This window comes from Dryobates pubescens, chromosome 10 (assembly GCF_014839835.1).
Source record: "Dryobates pubescens isolate bDryPub1 chromosome 10, bDryPub1.pri, whole genome shotgun sequence".
NCBI lineage: Eukaryota > Metazoa > Chordata > Aves > Piciformes > Picidae > Dryobates > Dryobates pubescens.
The window spans coordinates 9,331,606-9,359,265 of NC_071621.1; the positions used below are offsets into that span (position 1 = coordinate 9,331,606).

A 27,660-nucleotide genomic window follows, 5' to 3' on the forward strand; every position below is an offset into this window, starting at 1 on the left:
AATGATCACCATAAGGGCAGAATATATCAAATGCCACAGAACCCAAAACAGCTTCATTTTGCTTCCTTAATCTGAGCAGGAATTAAGCAATTGCCCCACGTTGAATAGGCACCAATTATTTTGTGTAATGTGGTGGGTAGAAGTTTCCCATTCACATTAATTAAGCACAACCAACTCAGTTGGAAGCAAACAGAAGCTGTATTTACAAAGCAAAAACTACACTCTACAATGGAATGCAATGAGTATGTACAGAATATACAGCATTTACAATATTATACAGATATTTACAATTAGAAAATAGCAGAGAAACCCCCCCGTACCCTCTGCAGGGAAGCTGCTCCACTCCCCCTCAAAGCCTCCCCGACCTGTAACAGACAAAAAAAGGAGCCAAGAAGAAGGAATGTTAGTTCAAAGAAGCAATGTTAGTGTTCTTATCTTTTCTCAAGGCCAGCCAGAAGCAGGTATTTATCTCCCTGAGCAAAGCAGAACAGACAAGACAACAGAAGACAATAAAAGGAATGGGAATGGAAGTGAAATGTGAAAGATGTTATGGAACAACTGCTCAATGAATCTGTTTAGAATAATCTTTTGTTTTCCTTTTTACACCCAGTAGGCATTTGTTTATATTTTTCTACTTTTCTGCTCAAAATCTACAGCTAAATATTAAAGGCATAGCCTAAAACTGCCACAGGACAGCACCTCTGTGAGTCTGCTGGTAGCTGGGAGCCTCATCCTTTCTGTCAGCACTCTCATCTGAATGACTCATGGAGAAGTCTGACCAGAAATGCCAGAATAAATTTGCTGTAGTGGCAGCTGATGTGCTTGGAAAGGCATGAAATGCTTTCCTGGAAAAGCGCTGCAGCTTTTTGTTGCTAGACATAAGCTTTTTTTTAACCAGCGTTCATGCAAGTGGGATTGGAGGCAGCTGTGTTACTGAAAGGAGATGAAGTGTTGGGTTTTCAGTAGTAAAAATCCATTAAACACCCACCTCTGGATCATTTCTTTCACCACAGAGTGCCCAAAATTGCTGCTGTAAGAGAAGCTTCCTTGTGTCAAGCATTCACTGGATACTGTGAACAAGAAGCCCCAAGGACTTGCTTGAAACAGCCTAAATCTGAAAATAATTTGAAAATCGTGGGAATCTCACTGAAGCCTCTTGAATTAATTGTCTGCCCTGTTCTGTGAGTAAAATATTTGTCCTTCAATATGGAACTGGCAATCAGGTAGCCTTTAAAAAAAAGGGGGATCTTTTCAGCAGGGTCAGTTTGATTCATCAGCCCTGGAGGTAAGCTATCCCCCCAAACAAAAAAATTCCTTTCATGCTTCTTTATCTCCTCTGGTAAAAGGCAGGTAGTGTCCATTGTTTCTCACTGTGCTCCCTTTCCAGGGCTGTGGCAGGGGCAGTAGAAACAGAATGGGTTTGAGGCGTTCTTGTCAGGATGCTAAAGATGTGACATGTCAAAACAGAAAAAGGTGAGAAATTAGTAGCTGTTCATCAAGCTGCCCGTCAGTCCAGTGATGCTTTCTCAGTTACCTTGTTGCAGGAAGATTGCTATCAGCCACTACAAATGTTAAGGAAAGAAAAATTAAATAGTAACCATTGGTAAATTCCTTTCATGTTTCTTCACTTCTGGTTTTAGTAACCTACCCACAATTTACCTATACAACTAAGACAGGGCTCTATTAGAGGTGGAGAGTTTCCTTTTGGGAAGACAGCCTTGCCATGGGAGCTGTAGCCACTGGCACTGCATCTTGCACTCTGCCTTGCAGAAGTCAGGAAGAAATGGTAGAGATGATGAAGAAAGAAAAATCTTTGTGAGGACAGTTACTTTATCTGGAGTAAAGGTAATGTTTTTGTTCTTCCTTGAAGCTCCAAGGGTACCCTGCTGTCCTGCTCTGAGCCTGCAGAAACCAGTGTTACCTAAATAACACGAGTCCTTCCTCACTCTGCTCTTAGGATTGCAAGTGCAGAACAACAGAATTTTATGTTCCACAGTGAAGCTGTGAGGGCATTTGGCAGCAGCAGGCCTTGGCCTTTGTTGACTGGAAGCAGTTACAGAATCTGAATTTCATAAACAAAAGTCCTGGCCATTTTTAGCCCCAGAGGTTGTTCCTCAAGGCTTGTATGCATTTCTCTCCCCATCTGCCCAAGGCAGAGTAGAAGGGAGCAGGGGGTTTTCCATCCTCCCTGTAAGGACTCCTCAGCATTCTCCTCAGCCTCTGGACTGGGGGGGGGGGGGGGGCGGAGGGGGCGGGATTACCAGATCAATGTCTTCCCTCGGGAAAGCTGCCACAGCTAAAAGCTTGTACTTTAGCTGCCTGTACAGTTGCCAGATCCTTTTAGCACATAATTCATTTTGCTCTCAGGGATACACAAAGGGTTTCTATGAATGCCTAATTGTGTAAACAAGAGTTTGATTCTGTCTGTTCCAGGATGGAAACATTAACAAAAGAGCCAGAGGACTTTGAAGCCAAGTACAAATGAATATAATCTCACACCTTCAGGATGAAAAGCAGCTGTTAGTAAGCCTGACTCTATTATCTTGTTGGACAACCTGGACTAAATTTGGCCCATCAAACCCTCTCTCATCATTGCCATTAGCAGCAATGCAGAAGTGGATGTTTTCTAAACAAGCTCTGTATGGACCAGCTCAGAGAAAACACTAAGACTTTTATGGGCAACAGGAAAATGAACAGTTTGTTTCTGAATGTAAAGCAGAGCTCTCTCTGGGTGTACATTAATAAATATTTGGCAGGAATAAAACTGAAGTAGATAGCTGAGAGAAAAGGATTAAATGCAGAGCTGTTCCTTCTCAGGGCTGTTTCTGCAGAAAGCTGCACCATCAAGCTAAATCCAGACTTCAGCTCTATGTGTGAAGGAGACTGTGCAGGTAGAGGTGCAGTCAACCACCATCTCTGTTGCACAGTTCATTGAATTTTTCAGAGCAGAGCTTTCTACTGTCAAAACTTTTAAGATACTAGCAGGGGGTGAGGGGAAACAGATGGGAGAGCACTTCAGAATGCAGCAAGGCTTGCTGCGGGAAAGCTCACTCCAAGCAGCGCTTGGAGCACAGTAGTGCTGCTGCTACCCCAGCTTTACTCTCCTTTTGTAACTGCAGCAGATGTTCAGATAGCTGGGGCCTTGTCCATTGGTTGACTGGCTCAGCAAAGGCCCCTTGGAGCAACTGTACCATGCTGGGGGGGAGGGCTTGCTTTGGCATGTTGATGCTGTACCTGTGCAAAGTGAGTGCTGTGGCCATTAAACCTGTTTGCAGCTTCAGGGCATATGCTCAGATGCTGTCTAGGAGCTGTCCCATTCCTCCTTCTTATAGTGCCTGATGCCTTGGAGGGGGTGAAGGTGTGGTTCTGGGTGGTATCTGTGTGCAAGTAGCAGAAAGCTGTAGTTTTATTTCTGCTGGACAAGGCACTATCCTCACTGTGCCACCCTGCATGGAGATAGGAAAGAAGAGAACAGGAGATGGGTGGCAATGCACAAGGAGCCAGTGGGCAAACAGGATCGTGGTTAAAGTCTCATGTCTGTGTGGTATCTGAAAACAGTGATGGTGTCAAAACTGGACATGGGCCCAAAGCTTTGTGCCAGCTGCCCTGTGGTGAGGAGAGAACATCACCATTCCCACTTGGTTTTCTGTTGCTCCAGGTCTGTCTTCCAGCTAATGATTTTCTTGGATATGTAATACTGGCATGATCAAAATCTGCCATGAAATGCTAAAATCCAGGGGGCTATGGAGAAGAGAAAGCACTGTTTCGCGAATGTTAGCTGAAATAGTGTAATGTACAAATGGTAGCCACATTAAAGAAGGGAGAAAAACATCTTGCAGAGATGAAAGACATCAGAGGCTGTGATTTGTCATGCCAAAAGCAGTAGATTTTGAAGTGGCTGAAGCCAATAGCATTAAAACAGCTTTTTCTGGCACAGGAAAACCAGACCAAGAGGCATCCTAAGGGGAAGATGCTGTAGGCTGTTTTAACAGGTATACATTTGCAATTATTAATACTTTAAACAGTTCTATATGTGTGTACCATATAGGCTGGAACAGCTGTAGTGTTCAGTAGAGATATTTACAGAGACTGATGACTGATGCAGAACATGGAAAAAAATAGGAAACTCCTACTGGCTACTGTAACACAACAGTGAATGTCAGCCACAGCTGAGTGGAGGACCTGCCTCTGTTACAGAGCAAGGGTTTCAAGTTCAGCAGCCTCTGACCACACTGTCTATGCTCAGAGGGGTACACTGCAGTCAGCCCACACCCAGCTCCACCTCAACCCTGACTTCTTCAGTGTGGGAGCAAGGGCACTAGACCTCTGCCCAAAACAGTCTTTCTTACCTCCCCCATTTGTCTCAAGCTGTGTAAGAGAATAAGGACACCAAAACTCCTGACTTCTGCAGGCTGCATCTAGATCTCAGATACTTTCCAAAGCCCTTAGAAATAGAGGAAATTGTGACATCTGAGGTTAAACAGCCTACAGTAGTTGACTAGTTGTCATCAGTCTGGAAGCCAACAGGAGTTCAGACTTAGCACATGCATGGACATTTACCTGTAGGCCCCCTGCCAGTGGTGCTGGCAAGGCCCCATTCCTTAGTCACTGTCAGATTTCTCTCACCAGGCTTAGAAGTGTGAATAGGAGGGGGACAGCTGCCTGCCCAGAGACCAGGGCTTATTCTGAGCAGCTGTATTAGCTGAAAAGAAACTGGAAGCAGCAGGGTGGAGGAGGCTAAGAGAGCTATTTAAGATGCAAATCCTGAGGCTGCAATGGGACAGAGCAAGAACCATTCTCAGTACTGGTCTGTCCTGATTGCCATGACAGGCTCAATGGACCAAATAAGAGTATTCACCTCAGAGCCAGGTCATCAGCAGAGACAAGGAGAATACACCAAGTGAAAAAGCAACCACCACAACGTGGTTCCTACCAGTAGAACCTGAGTAGATGGAGTCTTCATCTCTCTATACTGATGGAAACATGTTAGTGCAACAGCTATTTTGGAGAAAAGCTGGCAGTAAATAGCAAAGGGAGGGGGAATAGGCATCCTTAAATGAGGAACAAACCTAGTGGCAGGAACGACTGCTTGGCCTTGCTCTCCCTGCTCTGCAGAAACCTGCTTGCAGGAGAAAGTTGACTTGAAGCAGGGACAAGGTGTCCAGCCAGCTCACACAGTTTCTCAGTAGTCTCCCTCTGGGACTGCCCACTTCCTGAGCGGGTATTCATTCAAGATTCTGCGCAGGAGCTGCACACACCAGGACCCTCTTTTCTCTTACCTGGTTCAATGAAGCCATATTGCCCCTGTTGCCTTCTACCAGTGAGCTTTTGGGAACTCCTTTCAAAGTGAGGGTTTTACCAGTGAGGGTGGGGCTCAGCTAAAGAAAAATGGAGGGGATCTCCCACTCATTTCCCAAGTAAAGCAGCTGCAGACCATGCCAGAAAGGGTGTGAATGAGCACTGCTACTCTGTCAGCATGCAGAGCCCAGATTATTGCAGAGAATCAGACTAAAGCGTCCAGATTTGCGGCTTTTTGAGAGACAGGCTGGGCTGTGCTGCATCAGCAAGGTGCCTGCTGCTGCTTAGTTGTAGTCCAGCACCTTACACAAACACTTCACTGTGAAACAACAAAGAGACTGAGAAAACCAGATGTGCCTTCATGTCTTTAATCAGCTACTTAGATTGCAGAGTTGAGCACGTCCTCTATTTTTTACGCCCCTAAAAGAGACCCAACCCCTTCTACTCAAAAGTACAATGCCACCTTAATGCAGCTTGCATGGGAAGAGACAGTGCGTCAAGACCTACACATACCACGGACAACAGATGTTCTGAGCATGACTTGTAAGAAACCCCCTCCCAGTACAAAAAAGTACCACATGCCAGACCAAATCTCCCCCTAAGAAGAGGTGACAGTGTTCTATTTACAAGAAAATACTGCTTTGGTTAAAAATGCTAAAAACCATTCTCTTCAGTTCATATAAAAATAATTATGTCTATGCACACACATATTTACATACATTTATGGCTTTCACAGGCTTCAACCCTCTCCAACAAATGAGGAAACCTAAATACTCCATTACTGCTTATTCTCCTCAGGTTTTTCAGCCTCTGCTTCTCCAACTGATAAGGTGCCACTACCGTATTTTTTCACTCGTGTTTCTACTCTGGCAAGTCTCTGCTTCACCTTTTGTTGCGATGAGGTGTATTCTGCCATGAGCCTTGCAAATCTAGTCTGCAGCGTATCCAGAGCACTTTCAAGTTTTTCTATTTTCTCTTCCAAGTCTTTTGGGTCAGCTCCTGCTTTTGCTGCTTCCTCGTCTATTAAATTGTCTTTCATCAGAATTTGGCGCCCTTTCTCTTCTAGAGCCTTTTTGGCTTCTGGATATTCTGTGAGGGCTTCCATTAAATCATCTTTAGATAAACAGAACAAATCGGAATAACCGATACTCCTTATGTTGGCTGTCCTCCTGTTGCCAGATTTGCTGCCTTTGATGTTTAGGATGCTGATTTCACCGAAGTAGCTGCCATCACTTAGGACTACAAATTGGGTTATGCCATCATCTGCCACCACAGCCAGTTTTCCCTCCTTGATAATGTACATTTCTCGCCCAATATCTCCCTTTTTGCAAATGTAGTCCCCAGGACTAAAGACAGTGGGTTTCAGTTTCAGCACCAGCTCGATAAGGAGTCCAGCTTCACAATCCTGGAATATGCGCACTTTCTTCAGCGTGTCCAAATGGACGTTGATGGCAATTTCAGCTTTCAACTTGTCAGGCAGATTTTTGAGAACTTCCTTCTCATCCACTGTTTTCTTGTTGGTCCAGAGGTAATCAAACCACTTAATAACCCTGGCTTCCAAATCCTTAGTTACTTTCCGGAAATGCATGTACTGTTTAATGGAATCCACTTTGGCCTGGAACTCTGCCCTGGAAGCATTCATGTTGGAAATCATGGAGCCCACGTTACCGACAATGGTGGCAAAGATGAGCACACCCACCAGGAAGTCAATGACCACAAAGAGATACTCTTCGTCTTTCACTGGGGGAGGTGTTTCTCCAATGGTCGTCAGTGTAAGCGTTGACCAGTACAGACTGTAAATGTACTTTCTAGACAGGCGCCCATATTCAGGAATAGACACGTTGGGGTAGACCCAAGAGTCAGTTCCAAATCCGATGACCTTTGAAATTGCGAAGTAGATACAGGCGTTCCAGTGGATGATGATAAGGATGTATAAGACGAGGTTGCCAATACGGAACATGTTTGGGTAATTTGTCCTGGTTTCAGTACGGTCAAAAAACTCAAAGAGACGAGCAATCCTCAGCAGGCGGTTAAATCGTAGCTCAGGGTAGTTCAAACCAAGCTTCAAATATGCCAGGTCTGTTGGCAGAAGAGACAGCACATCCAGTTTGAACTGCATTGTTTTGGTATAGTGCTCTCGTAATTTCTTTTCATCCTGAACTAGCAAGCCTTGTTCAAGGAAGCCTTGAAAGAATAAAAACACATATTTTACTTGTTAGCATGAAAATACCATCAACAGTACTGGGTAGCTTACACTGTGGGTAACTGACAACATGGCATTTTGCACTGTTCTGCCTACAGACCTTGATACACTCTAAGTTCGTTTAATGAAAAAAACAGCCTTAATTGCAAATTTGAATACTTCAATTACGTTTCAAAGCTGTTGCTCTCTGCAGTCTTCTACTCTGTTCTGGGACAGCTGTATCTTTTTCTTTCAGGTATCTTTGCAGAAAGAGAGGGGAGATTCAAACGTCCCATTTGTCTTGAATCACTGGCATGAGTCGTAACCTTACTTAGGCAAGTGTTAAGCAATTGTGTACACAGTCAGAGTGAACTACTTTGGCTACTAAGCCAAATTTTGTACACTTGTATTTCTTCATTCAAAAGACTTTGTTAAGTACTAGAATTTTAAAAACAAAAATGAGATGACATAAACTGTCATTTTAAAAGACCTTGATGGAATCTGCAACTATGTACCAGCTCTCACAGGAAGGCTGTGTAAGCAGTACAGCTGCAGTGCTGTTTTGTACCTCTGAAAGCTCAAGGCACTGAAAATGTTCTGCCTATGCACTGCAAAACACTTGGTGCAACTGCAAGTGAAGATGTCCAACTGCCTGGCCACTGGGACAGTCGGGAGGAAAAGTCCACTGAGAAACGCAAAGCACTCCCTTGTGCGTTGCAGAGTATCAAATTTTGCTAATCCTTTAGAAATCTACAAGCAACAACTTCCCCAGGAAAGCATCTGCTGAGGAAGACCAAGTTGCATTTGAGGCCTACACAGCACAGCTGTGTTTCTGGAGTGGGAGTGTATCTGAACAGTTCCCTCATGTATGTGTGTGTCTCTCTTCTGGTGTCCGCAAACTGATGGGCAGTACAAACACAAGTAGCTCCTGTGCCATGAATGTGTAACCTCCCAGGAAACTGCTGAGAAAGCTTGTCAAATATGCCCTTATTAATAGAGCTACCCAACAAAACAGAAAAATGGGCCAGGCAGATGAATTTCTGACTGGCAAGTATTCAAGATATCTTTCAAAATGCTTTCCTCCTGAAGGGAGATAAAAGCCCCTCAGCTCTTTTTTTGTCCCCTCACAGAACTAAAGACCTATAGTAAATCCTTTTGAAAGTATCAAAACACAGTGTATGCTAAACACAAGCAGCTGCTGAGAGACATAGATCTTTTCTGCTTCACAGTGCACAGTCACCAAATAGGTGAAATACAGTTAAACTGACCATGCAGCTGGACAGGCATGCACCAGAAAGGCCAGTGTGAGTAGTGATAATTGTGGGGCTGCCTAGATCCCAGTTCTAAGCCAGCCCCTGCTCTCAGAGAGTGAGCCTGTCAGAACTACAGAAACAGGGATGGGAAGCTGAAGAGAACTGCTTCACACAGGACTTAGCATGGTCTTCACAGACTCTTTAGGTTTACAACTGCTTCACAAAGGCAGAGCCTAAGCACCAGATCTTGCATGTGACCAACTCAAAAATCACTTCTGAGCAGGGTGCTGCTCAAGTTGGCTAAGAAGCACTTGTGGGGTGCAGGTAGTTTCTTGCCCAATCTAATGATCAGAAGCAATAATGCATCATGCACAGAATGATCATGATATGCAAAGTGCCCTACTGCCCCTTCCCCACACAGCCTGTTATAGTGGCTATTCAGTCAGTGTTTGGCATGTATATCAGGCACTGATGGAACTAAAATTAGAGACAAGTGAAGTATAGGTGTTAGCCTTAAAACAATCCAAGCTGTCAGATGCTTCATCTTCCCAAAGCCTTCACTGTTGGGTTCTCCTGAAGACAAGATACTACACTGGTCACACCCCACAGGGGAATTTCTGTTTCCTGCCTTTATACCCATGGTGTATCTGAAAACACTGGAAAGCAACGGGAAAACTCACCTGTCCTGAATCTGACAAATGTGTCAAAAACATAGATGATATCAGATCCATAATCCAAGAGTAGCCACAATTTAATATGGTCAATTTGTAGCTCATCAAAGCAGGCTCTTCAGGAACAAAAATTATTAAAAAACAATTACAACAATTGAATAAGCAGAGTACTTGCAGTACCTGTGTCCCAGCAGCATGTTAATGCACATTACCACCATGGGAAATTTAAGGGCAGTATGTTTCCATGCCTAGCCATCTTCACACAAGGGCTATGTCTCAACAGACACTAGGATCTTTCAGAATTCAAAGGTGTTTAAGCCAGGAGCAAAACTCAAACACATATATGCCACACAAGGGCATTTATAGAGGGCTACACATAACCCTTCAGTTAATCATGCATCAGATGTCATGGCATACACATCTCTATTAAGATAATTCCCAAATAAAAGATTTGTTTTGGAGTAGCAAACCATCCTCATCACCCCTTGCCAGCTGACACAGTTTAAGTGAACCACTTCCACAGCATTCCATTACTTTGGATCAAACTACATTTGTGGTGGGTTGAAATTCCCACCCCCCCCAGCTGGAAGCAAATGAAAGCTGTATTTACAAGCAAAACTACAGTCTGTAATGAAATGCAATGTACAAAATTGTACAGTACTTACAATATTTACAGGTATTTACAGTTAATGAACACCACAAGGATCCCCTGGCCAAAGACCAGGGGAAGCTAATAGCTTCTCCCTCCCTGCCCCTCTTTCCCCCCCTGTACAAAAGGGACAAGAGAAAGGAGCAGAGAGATGTTAGACTTAGCCAAAACAATGCAGCCAAGGTCAAGCAGAAGCCAGCAGAAGCACAAAGTTAGAATCTCACAGCCCAAGGAAGAGAGAGACTGTTTTGGTACAACTAGTTGAAGTTTTTTGTCTTCAGAGGGATTGTTTAGAACCATCACTATTTTCCTTTTTACTCCCAACAGTGAGTTATTTATGTTTTACTACTTTCCGTTCAAGATCTGAGAAAAAATTATAAAGGCATAGCCTAAAACTATCACAACATTTTACAAGGGAAAATAAACACTCGAGCAAGATCTTCCTGCCTTTCAAGCATCTATGGAGGCCTTATACTGCCCCCACCCCTCCTTTCTGCTCCCTGCTGGTGACTGAAAGACCTATCTCCACCAGCGGTCACTGAGCCCGCAGTGACCAAGGCACATCCCTGTAGGCAGCCAGTAGGTGGCACACAAAGGCAACGGCCAGCACTCAGGAGGATGCTGATTGCGAGTTACAACAAAATTTCCAAGACAAAAGAATAAACACTGAGCATTTATTCCCAGTGCTTTGTCTACGGTATAGCCCCAAGGGTATATGGACAACAAATCTGCTAGGTAAGCTGCCCCAAAAGTACTGCCAAGAGATAAGAGGATGATTTACATAAGGAAACTTAACAAGACACTAAATTTGAAATCTAAAATTGTTAACTTAAATCCATACCTGCACACTAGCATACACCAGTTATAGAACACAGGTGCTGCAATTATAGTCAGCCAATTGTAGTAAAGATTGCTTGAAGGGTCTATTACAAAGATCTCTTTTTTCTTCCTGGAAAGTAAAACGTACAATGTTACGCTGGAAGTGTAATGAAGCAACCTGCTGGATCTCCCTCTTCTGGAGGCTGCTCTTCCCACAGTGAACTCACAGCTGCTTTAGAAGAGAAAGTATCCATGCAGACAGCTCCCGACAAGATACCAAATACTAGACTCATGCCATCTGACATAGTCTATTTATTTGCTTGACCCAACTGCAGAAAAAGAACGATTGGAAAGAAAAACACAGACATTCACATTGCCCATGCTCAAAACACAGCCTTCCTGCACTGGACCTCCACTGAAAAAAAAGTAAAACATTAAATGTTTATTATCATCCCAGCTAGAAGGCTACATTCCACTGCTGGAGAACAAAAGTCTCCCATTGAAGATGAATTTTTATGTTCTTGGCAATTCCTATTATGGAAGTGACTGTATGAACATAAACAAGTAAACACATATGTATTCAAATGCATATTTAGACACTAAGTAAGATTCCATGTGTGTGTGTGTGTGTGTGTATTAGTTGTAGTTATACACTATATATATGTTATTATTAAAAACCAAATGTCAGACATTTACAGTCCTGGTTCCGCAGGCCTCCTGCCAATGAAAAGATGCTAAATAAACCATACAGGTCTGGGATTTAAAGAAGGTTTGAAGAACAGCATGGCTAACGACATGTGTAGAATATCCTCAGAAATGCCCTTCCCCATCATGAGAAAGGTTGGTATGGAACAGACATCAATTAGGTATGTTGTATGTAATTAGAGAAAAAAGGTGTTAGTGAATTGTGAGGTGCACACATGCAGCTGTTACTCCAACAGTAATGTGACAGTGAGCTCTGTGAACTCTGCAATAGTATGGGGAGTATGGCAATGTTTGGATTTCTATTTGTGTGACTTTTCCTAGTCTCCAAGAATGTATTAAATTGCAATGATAATTTTTTCCACATCTGTGTGAATTTCTGTCATTATCCCTGCTGCCTGCTGAAGATCCAGATGATAATGTTAGTAGAGGAAGCAGCTTTAATTAAAAAAACCCCACCTTTATCATCACAACATTTAGCCCTTTTTTTCTAACAAAAAAAGGTCACCACCTCAAAACTGGAAATACAGTCTTCATTTGACAGAGTACACTGCCTTCTACCACAGCACACTGCCTTCCACCAGGGGACAGGCTCTGCTTGACCTGCTGTTCTCAAACAGAGAAGGGCTGGTGGGAGATGTGATGGTGGAGGCTGTCAAGGGTGCAGCAATCTGAGATAGTGGAGTTTTCAACATGCAGGGAAATAGGGAGGAGCACTAACAGAACCCTCACTTTGGACTTCCGGAGGGCAAACCAGCTTGTTTAAGCAGCTTATTCAGAAAGTACCCTGGGTAGCAGCCCTTAAGAGCAAAGGAGTCCAGGATGGTTGGCCCTACTTCAAACAGGAGCTCTTGAAGGCACAGGAACTGGCAGTTCCCATGTGCCTAAAGATGAGCCGGTGGGGAAGGCGACCGGCCTGGATGGGCAAGCAGCTCCTGGAAGAATTAAGGGGAAAAGGAAAGGGGGGGAGGTAACTCATGATACGTTTAAGGATGTTGTTAATCATGTCAGAGAAAAATTAGAGAGGCAAAAGCCCAATTAGAACTCAAGCTGGCCACCTCTGTGAAAGATAATAAAAAGCATTTTTATAAATACATTAATGCTAAAAAGAGGGCAAGAAGAACCTCCACTCTTCATTGGACCTGGAGGGGAACATTGTAACTAAAGATGAGGAAAAGGCTGAGGTTCTAAATACCTTCTTTGCCTCAATTTTCAACAGTAAGGCAGGAGGACTTCAGGATAACTGGCCTCCTGAACTGGCAGATGGGGTCAGGGAGCAGGGTAGTACCCCTGAAATCCAGGAGGAATTAGTTCAGGACTTGCTGAGCCACTTGGATGCTCACAAGTCCATGGGACTGGATGGGATCCATCCTAGGGTGCTGAGAGAGCTGGCAGAGGAGCTGGCCAAGCCGCTCTCCATCATTTTCCACCAGTCCTGGCTCACTGGAGAGGTCCCAGAAGACTGGAAACTGGACAATCTGATGCCCATCAATATGAAGGGCCAGATGGAGGAACCTGGAAACTCCAGGCCTGTCAGCCTGACCTCAGTGTCAGAGAAAATTACGCAGCACATCATCTTGGGGGAATCACTGCACACCTGAAGGATGGCCAAGGGCTCAGGTCCAGCCAACATGGATTCAGGATTGGCAGGTCCTGCCTGACCAACCTGATCTCCTTCTATGATCAGGTGACTGCCTGGTGGATGTGGGGCAGGCTATGGATGTAGTCTACCTGGACTTCAGCAAGGCCTTTGACACCGTCCCCCACAGCAAACTCCTGGCCAAGCTGTCAGCTCATGGCTTGGACGGCAGCACTCTGTGCTGGGTTAGGAACTGGCTGGAGGGCCGAGCCCAGAGAGTGGAGGTGAATGGTGCCACATCCAGCTGGCAGCCAGTCACTAGTGGTGTGCCCCAGGGATCAGTACTGGGCCCCATCCTGTTCAATATCTTTACTGATGTTCTGGATGAGGGGACTGAGTCAGTCATCAATAATTTGCAGTATAGTTGGGACAGCAAGTTGGGAGTAGACATTGATCTGTTAGAGGCTAGAAGGGCTCTGTAGAGGGACCTTGACAGGCTGGACAGATGGGCAGAGTCCAACATGATGATATTCAGTAAGTCCAAGTGCTGAGTGCTGCACTGTGGCCACAACAATCCCATGCAGTGCTACAGGCTGGGGTCAGAGTGGCTGGAGAGCAGCCAGGCAGAAGGGGACCTGGGGGGGACTGATTGACAGCTGGCTGAACATGAGCCAGCGGTGTGCCTGGGTGGCCAAGAAGGCCAATGGCATCCTGGCCTGTATCAGGAATAGTGTGGCCAGCAGGAGCAGGGAAGTCATTGTGCCCCTGTACTCAGCACTGGTTAGGCCACACATTGAGTACTGTGTCCAGTTCTGGGCCCCTCAATTTAAGAAGGACACTGAGACACTTGAATGTGTCCAGAGAAGGGCAACAAGGCTGGAGAAGAGGAGGCTCAGGGGAGACCTTATTGCTGTTTACAACTACCTGAAGGGTGGTTGTAGATAGGAGGGTGTTGGTCTCTCCTCCCAGGCAAACAGCACCAGAACGAGAGGACACAGTCTCAAGCTGCACCAGGGGAAGTTTAGGCTCAAGGTGAGGAGAAAGTTCTTCACAGAGAGAGTTATTAGCCATTGGAATGGGCTGCCCAGGGAGGTGGTGGAGTCACCATCCCTGGAAGTGTTCAAGAGGGGACTGGATGTGGCACTTGGTGCCATGGTTTAGTAGTCATGAGATCTGTGGTGACAGGTTGGACTTGATGATCTTTGAGGTCGCTTCCAATCTTATTGACTCTATGATTCTAGTCATTAAAATATTTTATTTTCTTTGCTGAAATATTTTTGAACAATTTTGGCTACTGCAAATTCAGGCTCTTACTTCAATAGTGATTGCCAAAAGAGAATCCTTAGAACAAAAGCTTTCTAATCAAACTAAGCTTTGATTAAGGAAGTCAAAATCTTGAGATAAAGTAGATTCCATTTGGAAGCAATTCCTTACTACATGTCCCCATGCCTACAATAGTATATCCATCATCTAAATACACAGAAACTTGCAGTGTATTACTCTACTCCACTCCACCCCATTCTATGTAATTGTGAAGTCCACTCAAATGCATTCTCTTTTTCTCTGCTATCACTGTTATTTTTAATGATTGGTAACATTAAATTGTGCTACGGTTGAGTCAGCTGAGGTGGAACAAAATGAGCAGGACCCACCTCTGCCAAAAGCACTCAAATGAGCTCATTTTTTTTCTGAAATACAGTATCTCCTAACTGGAAGAAGCAAACTTTAGTGATGACTAGTAATGAACTGCACTATATTAAGTAATTAAATGTGCTAGTCAGTGTAATGACTGAACTTACTCGTAGATCTGACACTTTCTACATTTTTGCTCTTTGTCCAAATCAAGATTTTTGGTTCATCTGCTCTGAATCATGATGGATATTCTGGAGCAATGAAAAGCCCATGCAAACCTCCAAAGCTGGCTGCTGCTATCCTGCAAATGTCCTCAAGAGGTGATCTTCAACAGCAGATCAATGTGAACTCCCTAAATTCCCTTTTACTGACCTAGGAAGCTGTTCATGACAGGTCTTACAGGTCCAACAAGTATTCTGAGCCATAGCACATTTCCAAAGGGCAAAACATACTGAAGATTTGACAGGCTAACACTCTGCAGCCTACAGAACAACAACTGGTGTGAAAGTGTTACAACAACATCCCATATCCTGCTTTGTAGTGTAGGAGGTAGGTTACAAGCACATGTTCATTCGTTATACTTACTCTTCTTTTTTTTTATCATCTTTTTTGTCATCTTTCTTTTCCTCCTTTTTTTCCTCTTTCTTTTCCTCTTTCTTTTCCTCCTTCTTTTCCTCCTTCTTTTCGTCCTTCTTTTCCTCTTTAACCTCTTTCTTTTCATCGTTTTTGCTGCATAACACAATGTGAGGCTTAGCAATATTCTACCAGTTAAGGGAGAGAGGGGATGTTAAAGTGTAGGAAACTAGACTAGACTGAGGGCAGGGTAGGACAGACATCTAAATGGTAAAAACAGGTTTAGAGACTGAGGCCTCTCAAACTAACACCACCACACTATGACACCAGGTAACCAGCTGGCTGATTCTGTGCATTAGTCATTCACACTTTCTTGACCTTTCCAGTGACAATACTGACAATAGTGTAGCAGGTTTAACTAAAAGCTTCTAGTTTGTTTCATTCTTTAGAACTCAGGTATTTAAAAAGTAATCTATCAAATTATAATAGAACCTGAGACAGCTTTAACAAACTGTCAACATTCTTTGCATATCCAAAACTTCACAGTGACTGTCTGAAGCTTTAATGGCAATTAAATGAAATGATACTGAATTTCCTCTCATAGTTCTTTAAAACCAATATAGTTAGATTTAATTAATCACCTCTGGCTTCAAAAATTGCCTTGGAGAAGATCAGTCAATGTCTAAAGACATGTGTCTCATTTAACTAAATAGTAGTCTTTTTATAAATGTTTTATAGTCAACATGATTAAGCCAACCTCTTTTGGGTCTCTACAGTAGAGATCTGTATCTACAAGTTAGTCCATATCTCATAGGCCCTATCTACAAGATGACTTGTGCCCTAAAAGTATATTTCTCTTTCCATCAACTGTAAAGGAAGAATGGGTTGCCTGGATCAGATGCAGGTGTCCATATCTGGTGGAAGACACCATGCCCAAGTTGCTCTGCCAAGCATTTGATTGCCACCATATTCAAAGGCTGAGCATAAATCATGAAGTTTCATCCCTGCTAAAACAAATGGGAATTTTTATGTACACTTCATGACATCACAATTGGCCCCATATTTATTACTTGCTTTTCATGCAATAAAGCAAAATATGGACCATTTAACTTCATTATATCCTATAATTTCATAGTATCCAGCACCGACTCAAGCTGCAAGATTTAATTCCAGATATGGATTTTCATGCTGTTCAAATATGTACAGCCTTCAGAATTAGAATGGGAGCCAGATATAAAGAAGGATCTGACTTCCTCCGTTCTTAGGTCCACCTGAACAGTAGAGTCCTGAACTATGATAACTTACACTGTGTGAGAGACTAAAAGCTTGTCTCTCCTGGTGTGACTCAACAAAGACAAAATCACTTGCTGCTTGCCCAGACAATAGCTGGTATGTGTTGGGCAGAGCCACTGGAACGACTCTTGGAAGGTGCAAAGATAACATCGATCACTGGACCACAGCTGGCCTCACAACAATGGACCGAGGCCACCTTCAGGAATATGCATAAAACAAGATAATCTCCACCCATCAAGTACCCTGGAAAGGGAGGATGGTGAGACAATGGATTCACCACCTGGCCCCTGATTTCCTCAGGGGCAATACTTGGACACATACCTAAGGACTAAAAACTGTATAGAAGTCTTGAGCAACTACTGGCTCAGCAGAAAGAAACGGAGAACAGAAAGCACAGGTGAAGGAAAACATAGGACAATGCTGCTGAGAAAGAAAGCACGAGGGATGGAAAAGCCCGGGACAACGCTGCTCCAAAGAAAAGAGGCCATGGAGCCTGGAAGAAGCAGACTGAACCTTCTCTCCATGTCCTAAGTCCTGCCTGCTGCAACTCATGGAGCTGAAGAGGCTGCCCAGAGGATCACATCTCTTCTACAGCCAAAGCCTCAGCACCCTTCCTCTACAGACCCAGTATCTCCTGCAGCACCTTTCCTCCACAGACTCAAACTGTCCTGGGGGGGATGAGGGGTGTGGTAATATAATTCCTCTTCTCTCTCTATTCCCTGTCTCTCCCCTTCTGATCCATCCACTTTATTTATGTAATAAATAGTCTAGCTGTTGATATTTTGGCCTCGTTTGTGCCTCTCATTTCACAACACAGGAACATTCAAAAGAACTGAGTCTCTTTCCCTCTCCAGATCGAGACACAGTGTTAGGCTCATGCATCCTCTTCAAAACTTCAGAAAGTTGCTATCTTTCTTAAGATTCTGCCAGTACTTAATCTTAAAGCTACAATCTGCAACCTGCATTGGTCAAGAATCATGTATGCTAAAGAAGTGCACTCATTTGCAGAAATTCGTCATCTGAGATCTTGTTTTGTATTTGAAATTTCTTTATTCCTTGAAACAGAAATTGGCCCCATGCTGACTGGACAGAAACACCTATAAGTTCTGGACATCCCAAGTGTATGTGGATAATGCATATATAAAACTAACTGTCCACACAAAAGGTCTGGTTTGGATGAAAGCCATGGACTTCTGCTTCCAATGGCAGCTACATGTTCTCCTTTGAACTGCCAAGACTGAGTCTGATTCTCCCCTTGCAGTGAAGTCAATAAAGGACAAATTAGTTCAGTGACAGCATCATTCCACAGCAGACAGAATATGTAATATTTGAAGATGTGCTGCTCAAGGAAACCATCAGGTAAAAAGTTTAGAGATCTTACTTGTGCTTTTCACATACACTTGCTCATATTACTGAGATCAGAAAAAGGTACATGCAGTGAATGGCAGTCCTGTCTACAAATGTGCTTGTTACAGGGGAGAGAAGCACTCCAAGGGAGAAGACAACAGTCACCAATTTTAAGATAAATAGATTTAGAAGTGTTTTTCACCTAGTATTAGTTTTCACCTATCAAGAATTGGCACCTGTTCCAATTCTTACCCTTACACATTTCCACAGTGATGCAGCACCACAGTGTAACTGGGAAAAGACCTGGCTCATCTGCTTGAGATCCCACACTCTTCCATGTACAGGGAAGTACCCATCAAGCTAACACCACTGAAACCTTTAAAGTTACACACTGCAAAGCTTAACTGGAGGAGAAACAACCTTTGAGTTGGCTTATTTTCTATTTATGCATGCATCTCAACTCAAAGTAACAGTTTTTCCTGTATCAAGGTGGATTTCTACACAGCAGTGGGAACAGGCACTTAAGCATTTGTTTCCTCACTGGGGTCTCCTTTCTATAAATTTATTAACAACAAAAGGAGGATTAGGGAGCATCTCCATCCTTTATTGGATGCAGAGGGAAACATAGTGACTAAGGATAAGTGAAAGGCTGAGGTGCTCAATGCCTACTTTGCCTCAGTCTTCAGCAGTGGAACTAGCTGTTCCCTGGACAGCCAGCCTCATGAGCTAGGAGACAGGGAAGGGATGCTGAATGAGGCCATCACAATAACAGAGGAAGTTGGTAGTGACCTGCTTTGCCACTTAGACACAAGTTTATGGGACCAGATGGGCTACACCCAGAGGTACTGAAAGAGCTGGCAGATGTGCTTGCCAAGCCACTTTCCATTATTTACCTGAATTCCTGGCTAACTGGGGAGGTGCCAATGGACTGGAGGGTAGCAAATATAACACCTATCTACAAGAAAGGAAGAAAGGAGGATTTGGGAAACTATAGACCTGTCAGTCTGACCTCAGTACCAGGGAAGGTCATTACACAATATAGAGGACAGCCAGGGGATGAGGCCCAGTCATCATGGCTTTATGAAAGGCAGGTCCTGCCTGACAAACCTGATCTCATTCTATGACAAGATGACCCGACTGTGAATATTGTGTACCCAGACTTTTGAAAAGCATTTCACACTGTTTCCCACAGAATTCTCATGGACAAACTGGCTGCTCGTGGCTTGGATGAGCACACACTCTGATGGATAAAGAACTGGCTGGGTGAACTGGCCCAAAGAGTGGTGGCCAATGGAATTAAATCCAACTGGTGGCCGGTGACAAGTGGTGTTCCTCAGGGCTCAGTGTTGGGACCACTTATGATAAACATCTTTTTTTATGACCTTGATGAGAACACAGAGTGCATCATCAGTAAGTCTGCATTGGGGAGGCCACTGGTGTTTCCAGTTTTGGACAACTCAATGTAAGAAAGATACAGAGGTACTGGAGCGAGTACGGAGGAGGATAATGAAGCTGGTGAAGGGCTTGGAGAATAAATCCTATGAAGAACAACTGAAGGAGCTGGAGCTGTTTAGTTTAAAGAAGAAGAGGCTAAGGGGAGACTTCATCACTCTTTACAACTACCCAAAAGGACATTATAGGGAGGTTGGTGCTGGTCTTTTCTCACAGGTAATCAGCAATAGAACAAGAACAGGGTTGGTTTAGGAAAAAATTTTCACTGAAAGTTGTTGGACATTGGAATAAGCTGCCCTGGGAGCTGGCTGAGTCACCAGCTCTGGACGTGTTTAAAAGTCATTTAGATATGGTGCTTGGGGATATGGTTTAGGGGTGAACTTTGTAGAGTAGGATTAATGGTTGGACTTGATCTCAAGGATCTTTTCCAACCTGAATGATTCTGTCCGTGATTCTGTGGATTCTGTGTGGTGGGTTAACGCCCATTCTGAAAAGAAACAAAACAGGGTGGAGGACTTGCGAGTGCTTTGCCCTCCCTGCAGGGCTTTTTCCCCCTGGGAAACTGAGTCTGTTCCACTCCACCCTCCCTGCCCAGCTAGGGTATAAAAAGGGAGGACAGTACCAATGGAATCAGTTGCCTCAGGCCTGGGTCCATAGCTCAACCATCTGCCATGAGGTGATCCAGACTGCCTTAGAGAAAGGTGGAGCCCCTGAGCATCTGCAGTTCACCAATGACATCATTGTATGGGGTGAGACAGCAGAGGAAGTTTACCAGAAGGGTAAGAGGATAATCGATATCCTGTTGGAGGCTGGCTTTGCCATAAAGAGAAGCAAGGTAAAAGGGCCTGCCAGGGAGATCCAGTTCCTGGGTGTTCAATGGCAAGATGGCCGTCGCCACATCCCTCAGGAGGTGGTGAACAGGGTAGCCACTATGGTGCAACCCACGAACAAGAGACACAGTCCTTTTTGGGGCTTGTGGGCTTCTGGAAAATGCACATTCCTGGGTACAGTCGAATTGTGAAACCTCTCTTCCATGTAACAAGGAAGAAAAATTGAGCACTGAGTCGCATTGAGGGCATTGAATCGATCATCAGTAAGTTTGCTGACGACACCAAGCTGAGGGCAGGAGTTGATCTGCTGGAGGGTAGAGAGGCTCTGCAGTGGGACCTCGACAGGCTGGACAGATGGGCAGAGTCCAACGGCATGAGATTTAACACATCCAAGTGCCAGGTTCTGCACATTGGCCACAACAACCCCATGCAGAGCTACAGGCTGGGGTCAGAGTGGCTGGAGAGCAGCCAGGTAGAGAGGGACCTGGGGGTACTGGTCGATGGTAGGCTGAACATGAGCCTGCAGTGTGCCCAGGCAGCCAGGAGGGCCAATGGCATCCTGGCCTGCATCAAGAACAGTGTGGCCAGCAGGAGCAGAGAGGTCATTCTGCCCCTGTACACTGCACTGGTTAGGCCGCACCTCGAGTACTGTGTCCAGTTCTGGGCCCCTCAGTTTAGGAAGGATGTTGACTTGCTGGAACGAGTCCAGAGAAGGGCAACAAAGTTGGTGAGGGGTTTGGAACATAAGCCCTATGAGGAGAGGCTGAGGGAGCTGGGGTTGCTTAGCCTGGAGAAGAGGAGACTCAGGGGTGACCTTATTGCTCTCTACAACTACCTGAAGGGAGGTTGTAGACAGACGGATGTTGGTCTCTTCTCCCAGGTAGCCAGTACCAGAACAAGAGGACACAGTCTCAGGCTGCACCAGGGGAGGTTTAAGTTGGATGTTAGGAAGAAGTTCTATACAGAGAGAGTGATTGCCCATTGGAATGGGCTGCCTGGGGAGGTGGTGGAGTCACCATCACTGGAGGTATTCAGAAGGAGACTTGATGGGGTGCTTGGTGCCATGGGTTAGTTGTTTAGGTGGGTTGGATTGCTTGAGCGGTTGGACGCGATGATCTTGGAGGTCTCTTCCAACCTGGTTTATTATTATTATTATAAAAATGATTTTGTGTGGGGACCCGAGCAGCAGGTAGTATTCAGCCAGATAAAACGAGAGGTGGTCCAGGCTATGGCTCTGGGACCTGTTCAAACTGGACCAGAGGTCAAGAATGTGCTGTACACTGTGGCCAGTGAGAATGGTCCTATGTGGAGCTTGTGGCAGAAGCCTCCTGGTGAAACCAGGGGCAGGCCCCTAGGTTTCTGGAGTAAGGGGTACAAAGGCTCTGAGGCCAACTACACCGCGACACTCTGCCACTGACCCCCTGGACTTCAAGGCTTCTTTTTCAAATCTGCCTCAAAAACCCCTTCCTATTTAAAAAAAGTCAAGATTTGACTGCATGTTAATATGCATGGTGCCTGATCTAAATGGCAGTTCACAGCTGCATTAACATTGCCCCTCAATAATTAAAATGTCTAGCAGTCATACCAGAAAGTAAGAACTAGGAGTAAACACAGCTTTCAAAGGGTAGGGCCATTTGTGGATGTTGCTATAGGGCAGATATGTCCTCAGATAGCTGTGGTCTAAGACATGGAACAAACACTGGTATTGGGTGATTTAAAATCACTGGAGCTTTTCACCTTTCCAAGAGGTTTCTCTTTGGTTTAACACTGTGAAATACATAAGACAGACTCCAAATGGACTTCTGTCTGTTATAATGCAAACTTTACTATGTTGCCTGTTACTCTTTCTACATCTATACCAACAATATCTGCTGAACTGAAACACAGATTTAAAAAAATTGTTAGTTTTATTTAGACTGCTACATGAGTGTTTTCTTGGTGCCCTGGATCAGTATCCACTTCTCACTTGATTTGCAAAAAAGGGATTAGTATGCTGAAAGAGGACAATTACTATTAGCAAATGAATACATGAATCACACTTAAAAACTGAAGAATTAATAAAAGAATTGGCAATGCAGTAAAATCAACCAGCTGAACTAGAGGAGGTAGGGACTAAGTGTTTAATCAAATTCATTCTTTGAGAGGAAAGGGTAACTTCGGACAAAATGAAGTTCATAGGGAGAAGACTAGGAAAACTAGATTTTTCTTTCTATTTAAACTACACTTTTAGGAAAGGCTTAGGTACAAGGAGTTTATACTATGAATGAATACAATAAATCTATATTATATAGAATGGATATATTATATGGATAGTTTATACTACTAGGATGGAAAGGGGAAAAGAGAGGAGCTAGTAGCTAGCAGAAAGATGTTTGGAAGTTACCAGTACTTACTCTTCGTTGGTGTTGTTGCTATAGTTGACGTTAAACCTGGCCAAGGGCCAGTGACTGCATCAAGTTAAATAAAACACATTAAAGAGTGTAAAGACTGTTGGTATTTCATACACGTGTTTACAGACATGACAGACTGCCTTACTAGCTTCTCACATATGCACTGATAAGATTAGGAAGGTCAACTTTGACTGCAGTGATAAGCGTCTTTACATAACTATTTCAAGGCACCAGTTTCTTTTTACCACGTGCTTGGCACACACGCTTATGACCACATCTGTTCTCAGGCGTATTACTGCCTGGCAACATGTATCTTACTATTTTTAGCCCTGTACTCATTTGGCTACTATTTTAAGCTTTCTTTGATCCTTTCAAGTCTTCACAGATGCAGTGTCAAAGCTTGTAGTTAAGTAATAAGCATACCTACCAGAGCTGCACAATTAAGTCTTCATGGTAGAATAACTAGGAGTTACTGTTGCATGGTAGCAGTATGGAACTGAGAAGGCAAGTCCCAAATTCACTTCTTCTAATAGCCTTACATAGAGGTTTGTTTGCCTAGGATCATTTATTTGAATCTGCAGTTGCTACAGATCCAAAAGTCTGAAAAATCAGACAGCAGTCTGGCTAATTCAACAAAATGTGCTTTTGAGCTGCATTTCTAAGGAATAGATTAAGCAAAGATATTAAGGCTGTGCTGGACTACATCAAATCAATGTAACCTGTATTATGCACAGCACTTTGAAGGTTCCTGCTTTAATCTGAATTACTAGCTGAGATTTTGAAACCAATCAATTTATTACTTGCTTACCTACCAAACTTCAACTGCATAAAAAATATGGCAATCTATGCTTCAAAGCATAATGCCAAGCAGAAAGTCAACCGTTGTCTTGGGGCTTCATTTTCCTCTTTTAGCTGGAGTTAAATTTAAAGCACAAGATCATGCCTTTAGAGAGTAGTAATAATTCATCAAGTCAAAAAACTGTAAACACATGAAGGTTTGTGTTGCAAACCTCTGTTGATTTATTGGAAAAAATTTAAGGTAAGACTTAATCTGCCTTCTGTACCAAAGACCGAGTATGTACTAACAAGTTAAGTCAGCAGCTAAAAGATTTTCTCATTTCTGCGTCAGAACCTTCTGTAATGTTAGTAGCTGAACTCCTGAGTAGGAGTAACAAAACAATGACACATTTTGCACAACTGCATGTTTTGGGTTTCCTAACACTTGCAGATAATGTGCATTAAATTAATGTCCTGAAAAGCCACAGTTAGCAACACCCTTGATTCTTGGAACAGAAACTGCATTCACCCTCAGCAAAGCAGAGTTTAACAACATCAAGTTGCACAGGTAGTATATGATAAAATTCCAGTTTTCACAAACCATTCTGCCTGAAGCAGCACGATCAAAAGCCTTTATTTCACAGTCATTGCCACAGTAAGTTTGCAAGAGAAAGGCTGCTGAAAAACATAATCAGTTACGTGAAGATTCCTGGGCAGCATTAGACACTCTGTTCGTCTCCTATGTTAAGCTCCTTATTCTCTTCTTAAAATAAAACTTACATCCTAGTCACCAAGAAAAGAGCATAACCTCAGTCATCTTCATTTAAAGCATAAACACATCTTCTTACCTGTTTACTCCCCCAGGCCGCTCTCGGATACCCAGAAAGGAGCGGATATTTGTTTGCCTGCTGGACACCTCTACAAGCTCTGGGCCTCGGATCCGTTCTAGGAAAGAATCTGGTCTTTGGTCTTCATGGTGCAAATGTCTTGTGGCCCAAGACCTCACAGATATGACAAATTGTGATAGCCTGCATGGAACAGATGTAAAACACTGACTGAAACAGACAAGAACATCAGATAGCTTAAGTCACCCTTACTAAGGACATTTCTGCACTTCTTTGCCTGCCACAAAACTAAACTTGATGGATTCACTGTGTGGACCCAGTCACTTCCCACAATTTAATGCATGATCTTTTTTAGTGGATCAGGAAAGTATTTCACACATCAGTTCCTAGTCCACTGTACCAACACTGCAAGAGCAACAGAAGAACATCCTGGCCAAGTGGGGGCAAACCAAGTGCTCAAGGAGGGGCAACTGACTTCTGACAAAACAGCCTGCCCCAACACATCAGGACTTGTTCCCTTAAAAAAAGAGGGTAATTGTCATTGGTGATTCCCTCCTGGGGGCAACAGAGGGCCCCATATGTTGGCTGGATCCTTCCCACAGGGAAGTCTGCTGCCTCCCTGGGGCCCAGGTCAGGGATGTTACCAGAAGGCTGCCTAGTCTGGTACAGCCCTCTGATTACTATCCCTTAATAGTTATGTATTTAGGGAGTAATGATGTTGAAATCAGAGGTCCCAAGGCAATCAAAAAGGACTTCAAGGCTCTGGGAAAACTGGTTGAGGGGTCAGGGGCACAGGTAATTTTTTCATCAATACCCTTCGTTGCAGGGAGGAATACTGAAAGGAACAGGACAGCAGGTGTAAGTAACAAGTGGCTCAGAGGCTGGTGCTACCAAAAGCATTTTGGGGTTTTTGATCTTGGGGAACTTTCTATGGCACCAGGTCTGCTAGCAACAGATGGAGTACATCTGTCCCAGAGGGGGAGAAAGAGCACATAAGAATGACCTATCCCCCAAAGGGAAAGAGGTTCTAGGAAGGGAGTTGGCAGGTCTCACTGACAGGGCTTTAAACTAGATTTGAAGGGAGAAGGGGCTGAAACCAGTCCCCCCAGACAGGAGACTGGGGCTGGTAAGGTGGAGTCAGGGGTGAAACCAGCAGCCCAGCTAAAGTGCATGTACACTAATGCATGCAGTATGGGTAACAAACAAGAGGAGCTTGAAGCCTTGCTGCAGCAGGAATGTTATGATGTAGTTGCCATCACAGAAACATGGTGGGATGACTCACGTGTCTGGGGCACTGTAATCAATGGCTACAGGCTCTTCGGGAGAGACAGAAGGGGTGGAGGGGTGGCCCTGCACATCAGGGAGGCTCTGGATGCCAAGGAACTAGAGATTAAGGATGATCAGGTTGAGTGCCTGTGGGTGAAAATTAGAGGGAAGACCAACAGGGCTGACATCCTGGTTGAAGTCTGTTATAGACCACCCAACCAGGATGAAGAAGTTGATGAATTATTCTACAGGTACATAGAGGCTGTCTCAAGATTGCCAGATCTTGTTCTCATGGGTGATTTTAACGTGCCTGATATCTGCTGGGCACTCAACACAGCAGAGAGGAGGCAGTCTAGAAGGTTCTTAGAGTGTATGGAGGACAGCTTCTTATCCCAACTGCTGTGTGAGCCTACCAGCAGTAGGGCTTTGCTTGACGTTCTCTGTACCAATACAGAAGGGCTGGTGGGAGATGTGGTGGTTGGAGGCTGTCTGGGGTCCAGTGACCATGAGATAATTGAGTTTTCAATATGCACTCAAGCTAAGAGGGGCAGCAACAAAGCCTCTACTCTGGACTTCCAGAGGGCAGACTTCAGGTTACTTAAGGAACTAACTCAGAAGGTAACTTGGGAAACAGCCTTTAAAAACAAAGGGGTCCAGGAGGGCTGCACCTACTTCAAGAAAGAACTCCTGAAGGCGCAGGAACAGGCTGTGCCAATGTGCCAGAAGATGAGCCACTGGGGCAGACGGCCAGCCTGGATGGGTGATGAGCTTCTGGGTGAATTAAGGGATAAAAAGAGGGTGTATAGTCTTTGGAAGGAAGGTGAAGTAACACATGGAATGTCTAAGGATGCTGCTAGGTCATGCAGGAAAAAAATTAAGAGAGCCAAAAGCCCATCTAGAGGTTAGACTGGCCTCTGCTCTGAAGGACAACAAAAAATCCTTCTACAAATACATTAATGGCAAGAGGAGGGGCAAGGACAACCTCCACTCCTTGGTGGGCACAGAGGGGAACATAGTAACAAAAGATGAGGAAAAGGCAGAGGTACTTAACACCTTCTTTGCCTCAAATTTTAATAGCAGGATAGGTTGTCTTCCTGACAACTGGCCTCCTGAGCTGGCAGATGGAGTCAGGGAGCAGTATAGTTCCCCTGTGATCCAGGAGGAAGTAGTTAGAGACCTGCTTATCCACTTGGATCCCCACAAGTCCATGGGACCAGATGGGATCCATCCCAGGGTGCTGAGAGAGCTGGCAGAGGAGCTGGCCAAGCCACTCTCCACCATTTTTCAACAGCCCTGGCTCACTGGAGAGGTCCCAGAAAACTGGAAGCTGGCCAACGTGATGCCCATCCACAACAAGGGCAGGTTGGATGACCCAGGGAATTACAGACCCGTCATCCTGACCTCAGTAGCAGGCAAGGTCATGAACAGGTCATCTTGAGTGCAATCACACAGTACTTACAGAATGGCCAAGGGATCAGGCCTAGCCAGGATGGATTCAGAAAGGGCAGGTCCTGCCTGACCAACCTGATCTGCTTCTATGATCAGGTGACTCACCTGGTGGATGTGGGGAAGGCTGCGGATGTGGTCTACCTGGACTTCAGCAAGGCCTTTGATACCATCCCCCACAGCAAACTGCTGGCCAAACTGTCAGCTTGTGGCTTGGACAGGAGCACTCTGTGCTGGGTTAGGAACTGGCTGGAGGGCTGAGCCCAGAGAGTGGTGGTGAATTGTGCTACATCCAGCTGGCAGCCAGGCACTAGTGGTGTCCCCCAGGGATGAAGGGACTGAGTCCATCATCAGTAAGTTTGCAGATGACACCAAGGTGGGGGCAGGTGTGGATCTGTTAGAGGGTAGGAGAGCTCTGCAGAAGGACCTTGACCGACTGGACAGATGGGCAGAGTCCAACGGCATGAGATTTAACACATCCAAGTGCTGGGTTCTACACATTGGCCACACACATAGGCTGGGGTCAAAGTGGCTGGAGAGTGGCCAGGCAGAAATGGACCTAGGGGTACTGGTTGATAGTGGGCTGAACATGAGCCAGCAGTGTGCCCAGGTGGCCAAGAACGCCAATGGCATCCTGGCCTGTATCAGGAATAGTG

The 27,660-nt window shown here is 44.6% G+C and overlaps 1 protein-coding gene across 2 annotated transcripts in view; it reads right to left on the reverse strand.

The window, feature by feature from the left end:
• Positions 1–5,826: 5,826 nt before the first annotated feature.
• CNGA3 (cyclic nucleotide gated channel subunit alpha 3) overlaps positions 5,827–27,660 on the reverse strand; it is a 29,334-nt gene continuing 7,500 nt past the window's right edge. Inside the window, exons 3-8 of one of the 2 annotated variants that reach the window (XM_009900150.2) lie at positions 24,296–24,475; positions 22,674–22,727; positions 15,371–15,514; positions 10,895–11,002; positions 9,414–9,520; positions 5,827–7,482 (exon numbers count right to left, since the gene is read on the reverse strand). In XM_009900150.2, coding sequence (XP_009898452.2) covers positions 6,077–7,482; positions 9,414–9,520; positions 10,895–11,002; positions 15,371–15,514; positions 22,674–22,727; positions 24,296–24,475 — 1,999 coding nt within the window. In that variant the 3' untranslated portion in view covers positions 5,827–6,076. The remainder of the gene's footprint in view (positions 7,483–9,413; positions 9,521–10,894; positions 11,003–15,370; positions 15,515–22,673; positions 22,728–24,295; positions 24,476–27,660) is intronic. The other variant, XM_009900151.2, reaches the window with a different exon arrangement.